Source organism: Moschus berezovskii, chromosome 25 (genome assembly GCF_049115385.1).
Source record: "Moschus berezovskii isolate FMDL1 chromosome 25, NW_MosBer_1.0, whole genome shotgun sequence".
Classification (NCBI taxonomy): Eukaryota; Metazoa; Chordata; class Mammalia; order Artiodactyla; family Moschidae; genus Moschus; species Moschus berezovskii.
Window position 1 is genome coordinate 52,040,600 of NC_142484.1, and position 12,839 is coordinate 52,053,438.

At 35.6% G+C, this 12,839-nt stretch overlaps 1 protein-coding gene across 2 annotated transcripts in view; it reads right to left on the minus strand.

Moving 5' to 3' along the window:
• Window positions 1–513: 513 nt before the first annotated feature.
• The window catches only part of LOC148773956 (neutral amino acid uniporter 4-like), a 32,334-nt gene continuing 20,008 nt past the window's right edge, over window positions 514–12,839 (minus strand). For both annotated transcript variants that reach the window (XM_088832033.1, XM_088832032.1), the window contains 2 exons: window positions 10,067–10,236; window positions 514–4,498 (listed from right to left, as the gene is read on the minus strand). In XM_088832033.1, the coding sequence (XP_088688159.1) occupies window positions 4,305–4,498; window positions 10,067–10,236 (364 nt within the window). In that variant the 3' untranslated portion in view covers window positions 514–4,304. The remainder of the gene's footprint in view (window positions 4,499–10,066; window positions 10,237–12,839) is intronic.

The following is a 12,839-nucleotide window of genomic DNA, read 5'->3' on the forward strand; positions in this document are numbered from 1 at the left end:
AATATTTAGGTTGTTTTCAGCTGTTCACTATTACACATAAGACTGTCAATGTACCTTTAGGTATAGAGTCTTTCTCTTCTGATGAACTATGGTATGCCCTTTTCTTAAGTTCACAAGAGCAGAATTATTGCTGTCAAGGTATAAATACCTTTATGGTCTTTGATTTGGGGTTGGCATACTGCAAGCAAAATGTATTAGTGTTACTGTACAGTCTTGACCCTAAGAGAACGGTAAATGATGGCATGGCTGCGACACTGGCAGACTGGCCTCCCAGCGTTTACTCTGCAGGAAGTTCAGGTCACTGTCTTGAGTATGACCTTTCATTTTCAGTCAGCTTCGGATCTTATATCTCAGTGGTGCATACCAGCAGCTTCCAATGTAGAAGGTCACACGACAAGGAATTAACCTCAAAGACTGATTAAAATGTTACCGTAGAATATACTAGTGCCCTTTGCAGTTTATGACATTTGTGTCAATTAACCTTCTAAAAGACAAATATATTTTTAAAAGGCATTTGCAAGCAAAATAATATTTTATTGAAAATTCAGAAGTTACAGTACTTCTTAAGACATTTTTTCATATTATAAAGAAAAATAAGTTAAAAGAAATATAATTGACTCAAGTGCACTGATATGTAGTTTTCACTCAAACAACATCATTTCAAGAAACAAAACTCCACAGCTTAATTTATTCACGGTACAAGCATGTGTTTTCCTATTTGTTATCATGAAAACTCTAAAGGAATCATTTTCAGGGTGCTCTTTCAACACACATCTGTCTGGATCCAATTTAAATGGCGAATTTATATAAATATATAACACAGACTACTGGAATGTATATATGTGGATACATCAGAACTAGGTAACCTTGATATATAATTTTAAGAATGAGAGTGATTTGTCATTTCATTTTATCATAGGGCAATAAATAACATTTCTAAAGCATGTTTTCTTATCTCCTAGGTCAGAACCAATAACTTTGAGAATGGTGTTTAGCCTAGAGAGCACCAGTGGCATAAATAAGATTATGGTTAACCATACTGCCGAAGTGTTAGTTATTACAGTCAGCTGTTTAATGTTAGGAAGTATCTCGTTATACCTTTTAGATCAAAGTCTCTCAAATTGTTTTATGAAGGGGAGCTAACTGAGGCAAAAAGATTAAAATACTCATTTTTGTTTTTACCAAGTTACTTTCTCAACAGAAAATATTCACTGAGCCACTGGTATCAGTTAAATAATTTTATTTACTACTTCTATTAGCTCTGTTATGTATCTTCTCCATTTCAAATGAAGAAATGAGGGGCTACATATTATTAGCAAACAAATGCACTTCTCAGCTGCTGTTCTGACCTCTCTGGCATGTCAGTCCCAGAGGAGATGTCACAGGTAAGCTACAGTAAAGCATGTCCACAGCTGGACATGTCACTGATGTAGAACTTCAATTAATATCCCAATTAATATCTGTATAGCACTTTACAGTAGGGAGCTTTTCTACAACTACTACAAAAATAATGAAATTAGGCCACATTAGCACATGCATATTGCATAAAACACTTAGAAAAATGTCAAGTGCATCACACAGACAAGAGGCAGAAATCATTTCAACAGAGAATCCAGAGGACAGGATTAAAACATAACGTGGCATTTGCTAACATAGTATGTTTTTCATTTGGTAACACTATACAAATTGGTCTTTAAGAAAAACTAGGTCTTGTTTCTTCACTTGTGGAGAAACCATGCCATTCGGGGAAAAGCAGATCCTTTGATAAAAAAGAAAGAAAGATCTGAGAGCCAGTGTTTTGATAAGCTGACTCTGAAACTGGAGAAACCCTTTTGGCTGAAAAGGAACAGAGGTGACTGCCTTAGCTCTGAGGTTTTCAGAGGTGAATCAAGTTTTCCTTTCTCTTCCCCATTCCAGTAGTAGAGGTCATAAGACACCTGGTTGGCTTTCCAAAGGTGTTTTACTGTGGTGGCAGATGAAATGCTGAAGTCATTTTAGCCAGAATGCAATGGACCAAAGATACTGGATAAAAAATCTGCCAGGTGCGATCACTCTCATTTTTTCAGGTCCCCAAATAAAATCAATAGCTGGTTTGATCAAAGTATCTTCTCTAATAACATTCAGAAAATGTTATGACTCATTAAAAATAATTTTCAGAGGAAAAATATTGCCTGATTTTTCTTTTTTGAAAATGAAATAAATCATCAAAACTCCTTATATAGAGTGCATTTACATCTACAGAGTGTTTCTTGTAAAGAAATAAAACTATTCTCCCCCTCTTTCTTTCCTCATTTCAACTTGACTCTGAAAATATACTCAACATTTGTTCACTGAAATTAAAATTTATACACTGCTATGATCAACCATTTGATATTTCACGAAAGTTGATAAATTTCATAAAGAAAATAAACAAAGGCAAAACTACAAAAATAAAATTTCACACAGACTAGAAATATTATGAGACAGCTGACAAAAAATCTAATAGTGCTTTGTATTATAGTTTTCAAGTCACTTTATACCAAGTTACATATCTTAAAAAAAATACCTAATTTACTCTTATATTCAAGATTATATAACATTAGCTTCAATGGCAATTACTTTTCCTACAATTTCTTCCACATTTTCCCAGCATGACTAAAGGTTCAACATAACAGATCTGACATAAAAGTGTCATAAAAATTATTGGTGATTCTTGATGCAAATGTTTTTTTTAAAAGTTTTGATGCTGATGAATTTGTACCAAAACAAAGTTTCTGATATACCTTTAGGATTATGCTCGACTCTATGATGTAAGCAAAAAATACTTGAACTGACATTTACATACAAAAATAGAGAATATATACACTGCAGCGACCTTGGTGATATCTTTCACCAACCCGACTAAAAAATTCAGTGAGTTTTAAATCTTTTTTTAAATCAAGATTCTCAATTTTAAATTTAACGATTTTCATCTTCCATGCTCACTGAGATTCTTTGTTTTGGTTAATAACTGGGCTTAAAAAACATGGAGGAATAGAATAGAATGTACTTCTCTGGAAGAAGCCTGGAGCTCTCAGGATTTAACAGTTTATTATTGTCTCAATTTTCCCTAGGCTTGATTCTGTTATTTTGCCCATGTGGAGCAATAGAAGGCTCTGATGAGGAAGGCCATGAGGCCAGAAAGAGGGCACAGGTCCTGCATCATGCCAGGTACCTGTTTTTTTGTCATTAGGAAAGATGGTACCTACAAACCTAGAAAGGAAGAAACAGTAAGGACAGCTAAAGCCACACACAGGACAGCTGGGCACCATCCACCTGCCAGAAGCTGACCAGCAAGGTGTCTCTACTGGTTCATTAAAGTGCTGCTTCTGCCCCACGGCTGTGCTGCAGGCTTTTCAGAGCTGTCTGCTCAGGTCACATGCACTTGGCAAACATCATATTAAACTGACTTAACACTAAAGTTGAACTGAACATAATTTCTTTTTCTAGGATGTGATGTGAAAGATAAAAAATCCTGGACCAGGAATCCAAAGATCAGGTTCTCTCAATCTCAAGCTGAGTGGTCTCAATCAAGTTAACTTTAACCATCCTGGGTATCTATTTCCACAGGTAAAAAAAAAAACAAGGGAATTTGTACTCCACAACTTTTTAAAGTCTCTTTCAAATCTGGTTGAAACGCCAAGTCAGACTCTTGCACAGGTCCTCTTGATTTTCATTATGAAGATCAGCTAAAAACAGTTCTGTTTGGGGGATTTTCTGATGCTTACCTCATGGCTAATGAGGGTTTTCTAAACTTCCAAAGGGTAAACATAAGTATCTGGCTCTCTAATAAAAACACAATTGAGATATTTCTATACTAACATGAAGTATACTTTGAAATTCATTAGGGTGGTAGATTTTAGTTACCTATACCTTCTTCTTTAATTCGCTCAATGCTGAAACCCTGTTCTCTCCTCAACCAGGTGACAAAAGAATAGCATGGAGGTGAAAGACTGAATCTTGGTTGAATCATTTCTGACTGAAAGACAAGTAATAGAGTATTTCTTTAATTGTTTAACATTTTAATTTTTTCAATTTTCAAAACTAAAATTTTTGAAATTGCTGCTAATACTTAAAACCAAGAAATATGCTGTAGCTTATCAGTACTGCCAATGTGTCCTAGTGGTTCTTAAATCATTTCCAAACTGGAGACTCATACCTCTGCTCCTACTATTTCAAACCCGATGTAAAGCATGTCGAATTCAAATTTAAAGAGGGACTGTGTGGAGTGCTAGTGATAGCTTTGGGAGAAGGATAAATAATTTCTTCAACAGTTACATATGTCCCTAATAAGAAACCAACCAACATCCAGTGAACACGATGGAAATGTTCTTCAGGACCATCCATATACTGTAGTTTTCCTTAGAGAACGTGAGAATTTCAACCAGGGGCGGCAGGATCAGGGCCAGCGTGCTGCTGCTCACAGCTCCCACGAAGGAGATCACAATGTCTAAACGAGGAATGAGGATCGCGCCGGCACCTAGAAAATTGAAAATACAAATTTTCCTTATGTAAATATCTAATACCTACATAAATACTCACTGCAGATACTTTCAATACATTAAAATTAACTGATGCAAGTAGGCACTACGAGCCTATTGCTTGCGGAAGCATCTGTCACGTTTTGTTCTGAGCTAAAAAGAAAACAAAGAAAGAAACCAAAACACTGAGTGATGGTCCGCAGACTTTGACTTATCAACAGGGTTTCTTACATAAAAAACTTTTGATTTTTGCTATGAAGTTTTGGGTAAAGAATGCATTTTCATTATTCTGCCATACAGCTCATTCTACAAAGCACAAAATCTGGGCTGGTATGGTATAAAAAAATGGTTAAATCAAAGAGAAGAGGTAACTATTTCTTACAGTAGAATTCCAATTAATAAAAATGGAAGAAACCATGGGGAAAAAACCATTATTAAGTAAACACCACAGTAATAACCGTTGCAGGAAAAGTCAATGAAGGATCCTAAAATTAATGGGCAAAGGCTCAGATGACAAAGAATTTGCCTGCAATGCAGGAGACTTGGGTTGGATCCCTGGGTCAGAAAATTCCCTGGAGAAGGAAATGGCAACTCACTCCAGTATTCCTGCTTGTAAAATCTGATGGATGGAGAAACCTGGCAGGCTACAGTCCGTGGGTTTGCAGAGTCAGACACGACTGAGCAACTAACACTTTACACTATTTTTTTTTAGCACTAACTGTATAACAACAGGAAATACCTCTATTAAAAACTCATTAATTATAAAGGAAAAAACAGTACCTTTACTGTGGAGACACCTGACAGACACCACCTTAACCAAGTGATCAAAGTTAACTTCAGCAGTCATAAGCCGTAATGTGATGTACTGAGAAGTGCAAAGCATCAACTGTGGAATTCTTGTTAAAGATGCTTAACTTCAACCTAATCATAAGAAAGCATCACACAAGTCTACACTGAAGGAAATTCTACAAAATTACTGACATTTCAAAGATGTCAAGGTAAATAAAGACAAAAAAAAATAACTGTCAAGACTGGGGAAGACTAGTAGACTTGACAACTAAATTCAAGTGGGAAATTGAATTGGTTCCTGGATCAGAAAAAGGGTAACAGTGGAAAAAAACTGGTGAAATCAAAATGAGGTCTACAGATGAGTTCGCAGCATTTTATCGATGTTAATTTCCTGGCCTTAACAGTTGTATTGTGGTATGTAATCTGTTAACATTAGAAGAAACAGAGTAAAGGGTTTATGGTAATTCTACTTTCTTGTACAGCTTTTCTAAGCTATTTCAAAATGAAAAGTCAAAAAAAAAAAATCTGCACCATTATTATCAGCAGGATTTTATGCCAAGCTATTGACAAGTTTTCTGCAAGTTTTGATCCAGCACTTTTTTGATCTCATCTTTATCTTACCAAAAGGTATCAACAGAAGGTTTGCAAAAACTGAGGCATAGTCTTTCTCTGAATTGTCCTTAAGTGGTTCAGTGAATGGTTTGTGAAGGGTTGGAGCTGCCACCAGAGATAACAGCTAAGTTTGCTGGCACGAAGCTGTGACAGCTCCACCACTGCCGCAGCCAAGGACGGCTGCAACCACAGTGCCAGCTCTGAGGACTCTGATTGTGTATGTGTTGGTGTTCCTTTCCTTATCTTCAAAAGCTATCAGTTTTCTCACTAATCTTTGTCACCCTTCTATTTCTAACTTTACTTTCCTTTGCTTTTCTTTTTCCTGCGTGTTTGTCTCTTACTGAACTTTCTGTGTGTGGGGTGTGTGTGTATATATAATTTAACTCATGCTCTTTGTAATTAAGTTTCGAGTTTCTGGTCTACTGGTTTCTTTACTTCTTAACTGTTAGTTTATGGTTTCTCCCTCCCCATATTCTCTTTGTGGCTCTCAATGTTTTCCAGGAGGATGTGGCATTAATTTGGAACCACCACATTTCTTAGAACCACACACTACTACTTACCACTTTTTATTTAATTATTATGAAAGCTAAAATCCTAAAAAAGTTATTTTGAAATCATAAACATAGCTGCACTTCTACAAGACTGAAGTACAATAAATCTTCCTAAGTAAAATAATTGAATGTGAAGTTGGAACTCTAAACTAGAAATACTTTATAAAGTGAATCCTTGTTTAATGGATGTGCGCTATATCATTTTAACATTTCTCTCAAAGAAAGTATAAAGCATAACTCTCAATCACAACAGAATGTTTAAAAATCCATTGGCTTTTATCCATTTTGTGATAAAATACTTATAGTAGATGGCAGTATTTAAAAGTACAACCAGACCAACATGACTACCACCTTGTCATCTAAAGAGCCTTTCATTTTGGAGTCTATTTTTTGTTGTTAATGTTTTCCAATAGGCCAAGTTGTTATGAGTAAATCAAGTGAAGTGTTGTTGGAAAAGCATCTGGAGAAACACTATAGTATTTTAGAATTTATTCATTCAGACTAAAATTCCATTTACCAAATGCTTCTAAATCATGAAATTTATCAATTAGATAAAATCATTCTTTAAATGTTATATAACCAATATATATTTGCTAGTAAAAATGGCTTGAAATGTTATTTGATAATGTACTAACATTCTCTACTAAGAGAAGAAAGTGAAATATATATACTTCAGGCAACTCTGACATAGAAGAACTCAAAAATAGTAAGTCAAAGAATAGCTTGGATAAGGATAGTTTATTCACTACAAATTACAAATATTCACTACAGGATTACTATAAATATGCTGCCCTTTGTCATTTACAGACAGTTATTATGAATATATCTAGTAAGTACTAATTAATCTTATTCAGTATTTCCAAAAACTATATTATAGAGGAAAAGAATGTATCCTTAAGGTACAAAGTTGCCTCTGACATGGAAAAAAAAAAGCAATGGCAAAAAAGGTCCATTTTCTTGCATCCTAATGGTAAAAGCAGATATAGCAGAGAAAAAAATAAAATGCTTGATATTATAACATCAACAACACTCTAGCATGTAAATCTTTTTTAAAACTTATTTATTTTTAGTTTTGGTTGCGCTGGGTCTTCATTACCGCACACAGGCTTTCTCTAGTTGCAGCACGCAAACCTAAATTGCACGAACAGTGAATGATCCTCTCCATACACCTACTGACTCTAAGACAGAGTACTAGGGCACAAATGGTACTTATTTTTAGCTACTGTGACAACTAACTTAAATGACTCTGGGACGTCCTCTTAGTATTCTACAAACTACCAAAGATATATGCTTTATGTAGTCATAGTTTACTAAAAGAAGAAAGCATAGTCTCAAATCCAAGGGCTTTTCAAATTAGAAACAGTGAAAGGATCAACGAATTGGACAATAACAGAAATAAGTAGTATTTAACGTATTTTGCAGGCTCAATTCAAACACGGGATCAAAATACTGGTTTGAAATCAAAATTTAGCAGCTTTTTCTACAGGCCTGCCTTTAAAATAAAAGGCATTTATTGCAGTCCAAGTGGCCTCTGGCCAGTTGCTAGTCACTCTTCTCTCTTACCTGTGTAATGCCTACCTAGTAAGGGTCTACAGGGAACATGCAGGAAGAGCCTGACCCATCCTTTCAAGCTTTTGATTCCATGAAGAAGATGCTGTGAAACGGCGATTCAACACTAAACGGAGACCTGGACATAACTAATACAACCCAAGCTGATGGTTGTATTAGTTACAACCATACTTTGCAGATCTGTCCTGCAGACGTGGACTCAGCACCTGGAACGGACTATGGGGCCTGAAACGCGCAAACCCAGCTGGGCCTCCACTCCCCCTGCTGCTGCTGCACAGCCTGCTCTACGGACAGGACAAGGTTCCGCCAGCTCTCCACACGCCCATCAGTAAAGAGTCCACCCTAGGACATTTGCAAGTGCTTTGGATAACGGATACAAAACAGGTCTGTCATGAAAATCAGTTGACTTTAACTTGGAAGGACGTGCCAAAGATTTAAATGAAGGTCAATGTCCAATGATGTGTCTCAATGAAGTAGAAGGGCATATGACACGGCCTGTGTTCTCTGTCCAAAGCATGCTGTAAATATAGCCCTCACATTTGGTTAAACGGGCTTCTCTATTTTTAACTAAAAGAAAGAAGCGACAAAGAAAAGGCTGCAACTCTCGGTGCTATGTACTCAGCCCTTGAGGAAAAGCCCTGGCTTGTGGGAATAAATTCCTGGTGGCAGAGGTGCAGTCTGGTCTGGACCACAGCAGACAGGGAGCTCAACATAACAGTAGCCAATGTGCAGAAGTGGGTGAAGTTATTAAAATTCAGTAGCTAACCTTAAAAGGAGACATGCATTCAGAATAGAACTGCCTCACATCTCCTGATAAAAGGACTTTGCCTGAAATACGTCTTTTTATTTAGTACAGCTGTCAAAATGTCAATAAAAGTAATGTGTAAAGAATATTCTAAAACGTTTTAAAATAATTTTTTTCCTCCTGGGTGTTTCATTAGTCATTGGAGTATGGGTTTAATGACTTCATTCCTCAATGTGATTTCCCTTATTAGTTGACATATTTCATTTAAATAATTGCTTCGAAAAGTATGTCTTATCTATTTTATCTACTTTGCCCAGCTTTGCTGTTTCTTTGAACAAAATATAACACACCCAATTCTTTAAATCTAGGCATAAGCTCTACCCCAAGGTGCTCAATGAAATTTACAGAGTTGCCCAGAATTTCTAGTTCTACCATTCTCTAACTTTGAATGGGCCAAGATAGTTACTCAAATCTTCTCTAGAATTTCCAAAGCTGCTTGTCCCCCAATCACCAGTCACCTCGTCCTTGGTATCATCCTAGGCAATCCCGTCAGACATTGGTGTGGCAATCATCTTTCTCTTTGCAATTATAATAAAAGTGGTGACAAAATGATAGTATTAACAGCAACTTCTAACCACTTTGTTCATATTTTTAAATGTCTTATCTTCACTTCATTGTTGAGAAAAGAAGGGCTCAGAGAAGACCCAGCAAGGAAGTGGGAGACCTGAGTTTTGAACCATCAGGTCACCATGACAGTGCTACACCAAACTAAAGGCCCCTCTCCGTGAGTCTCCATGATTAATTCTACCTTGTGGGGCATTTTATAATAGGAAACAATAAGAAGAGATTATACACACTCCTTCAAATAATAAGTAAAATAAGCCACTGAAATTGTTTAAGACCAAAACAGAACAAAACCCATTTGTACAGGTAATCATGGAAAGCTGAACTGTTAAATATATAAAAGTTAGCAGATATAAAAAACTTCAGGAAAACTAGAAAGCCAAAGCAAAATGTTATCAATGATATAAAGAATCACTTATGCATCTGATTTAAATATACTTATATTTCAATCATGAGTGATATTATTTTGAAAATAATAATTCAGTTACTTGTTTTACGTGTGATAGGATCTGATTTATGATTTTCTTCTATATCAGTAGAATAACAGAATTTTAAACCAAAATGTATCCAGTTAGGTGAACAAAATTATTTCAAAAATATAAAAAATATACTTTAAGTAGTTTCATTAGAAGAAATTCAATAATAAAAATCATTATGATATAAGTGTGCAGTGATACAAGTAATAGTAACCAAGAAGGACCTTATTGCAAATTCATAGATTTGCTTCCATTTAGCATGAAATCTGGATGTGATCACAGGGATAATTATCTCTGCTGGAACATAGAACTGAATTGAATAGGTCACAAAGATGCCGAAGGAATACAGAATTTTCACTGATTGATATAACCTGTTAAAAATTTTCAAAATTTAGTCATTCTTTATTGCCAGCTTTACCAATATTTAACTAACCAATGAAATTATAAGACATTTAAAGTCTACAGCATGATGATTTGATATACATTGTGAAAGAATTCCCACAAACGGAATTAATTAACAAACACATCCATCACCTCATGTATTTGTCTATTTTTTTCTGTTTTGGTGAGAACACCGATTCTGCTCTCAGCACACTTCAATCATACAATACAGTAATATCAACCAAGTCACCACATTTTACATTAGATGCTCAGACCTTATTCATCTTTTAACCGAAAGCCTGTATCGTTTTACCAAACTCTTCTCTTTTCCCCCCTCTACCAGCCCCTGGCAAACACCAATCTATTCTCTGTTTATCTAAGTCATAATAAAAATAAAAGAAATAAAATGAAAATAACCAAAATAAAAAGAAAGTTAGATTCATATTAAGACAAAGTGCGTGAGCAAAAACGAGACAACATGCATGAACCTGGCGGGCATTATGCTAGGTGAATACACCAGGGAGAAAAAGACAGGTACTGCAAGATATCACTAACATGTCAAGATTATAAACAGTTTTCCTAAACAGCTGCCAAACAAGAAAGAATTCAATTAAATCTCCTTCTATAATGTATTCATCCTAGGAGTGAAGAAGAAGGAAGAAAGCTGAGTAGAAACAGATTTGAAAATACTACAAACGGCAAACTTAAGGAAAGAAGAGGGCCTTAGGGCTAGGAACAACACAAACTCACTATTAAAAAGACCTCAAGATATATTTCTCACCTTGATGTTTAAAGTTTAAACATAAATGGTCAAGCTACTGAAATGTACAAAATAACCAAAAGACTCCTGCTTCATATACTTTGATACATAATTGTGGAGAACTGAATATTCTTATCAGTTTATTATTACAGTCCTTTTTTCTAATTACCTTTTAACTTACATGTTTTTAAAATATGATTAACAATATATCTAAAAATATATCACTATGCATATAGGTATAATAACTTTTCTATTGGTATAGAACAAATTACATAGGTTAAGAATCTGGTTATTATTAACACCACTCAGTAACATTAATTATATGTAATTACTATCATTTGATGTTATCCAGAGTAAAAACGGGAAATAAAATCATCACTATCTTTTTAGAAGCTGGCATATTTGTTAAGGATCCATCAAAGAGTAATACAGAAATCAGAGTGTTAAAGAGAAGCAATACAGTCTTTTAAAATCAACTATTCCGTTTTTATTTTTGTTTCAAGAACCCCTTAATTTCTACATTTCATATTAAAATTTCAAGTACTCTATTTTTCTATACTCAACTTTCCTACATGTTTATCAACCTTTGTTCTCATTTTGGTTTTAAGCATGTATCTGTGGTAATTGTCCATATGTACTAATCTTGGCCATATAAACTAACAGTTTCAGAAATGAGCAAACTGACTCTCAAAAGGATAAAAAACTTGATTAAAGTGATAGGGATTTGTCTGGAGGATATACAACAACATAAAACTTTTATTTTTCATTTTTTTTCATTGAAGGATAATTGCTTTACAGATTTCTTTTTTGCTTTCTGTTAAGTATCACCATGAATCAGCCATAGGTATACATACATCCCCTCCCTCTTGAATCTCCCTCCCATCTCTCTCTCTATCCCACCCCTCTAGTTTGATACAGAGCCCTGTTTGAGTTCCCTGAGACACACAGCAAATTCCCGTTGGCTGTCTATTTTACATACAGTAATGTAAGTTTCCGTGTTACTCTCTCCGTACATCTCACCCTCTCCTCCCCTCTCCCAGGTCCGTAAGTCTGTTCTCTATGTCTGTTTCTCCACTGCTGCCTTGCAAATAAATTCACTGGTACCATCTTTCTAGATTCCATATACATGTGCTGCTGCTGCTGCTGCTAAGTCACTTCAGTTGTGTCCGACTCTGTGCGACCCCACAGACGGCAGCCCACCAGGCTCCCTCATCCCTGGGATTCTCCAGGCAAGAACACTGGAGTGGGGTGCCATTGCCTTCTCCATACATGTGCTAGTATATGATATTTATCTTTCTCTTTCTGACTTACTTCACTCTGTATAATAGGCTCTAGGTTCATCCACCTTAATAGAACTGACTCAAATGTGTTCCTTTTTATGGCTAGGTAATATTCCATTGTGTGTATGTACCACAACTTCTTTATCTATTCATCTGTCGATGGACATCTAGGTTGCTTCCATGTTCTAACTATTGTACACAGTGCTACAATGAACATTGGGGTACACGTGTCTTTTTCAATTTTGGTTTCCTCAGGGTATATGCTTAGGAGTGGGAATGCTTGGTCACATGGTGGTTTTATTCCTAGTTTTTTAAGGAATCTCCATACCATCTTCTGTAGAGGCTTATTAACTTACATTCTCCTCAACAGTGCAAAAATATTCCCTTTTCTCCACACCTTCTCCAGCATTTATAGTTTGTAGACTTTTTGATGATGGCCATTCTGACCTGTGTGAGGTGATACCTCATTGTAGTTTTGATCGGCATTTCTCTAATAATGAGCGATGTTGAGCATCTTTTCATGTGTTTGTTGGCCATTTCTATGTCTTTTTTG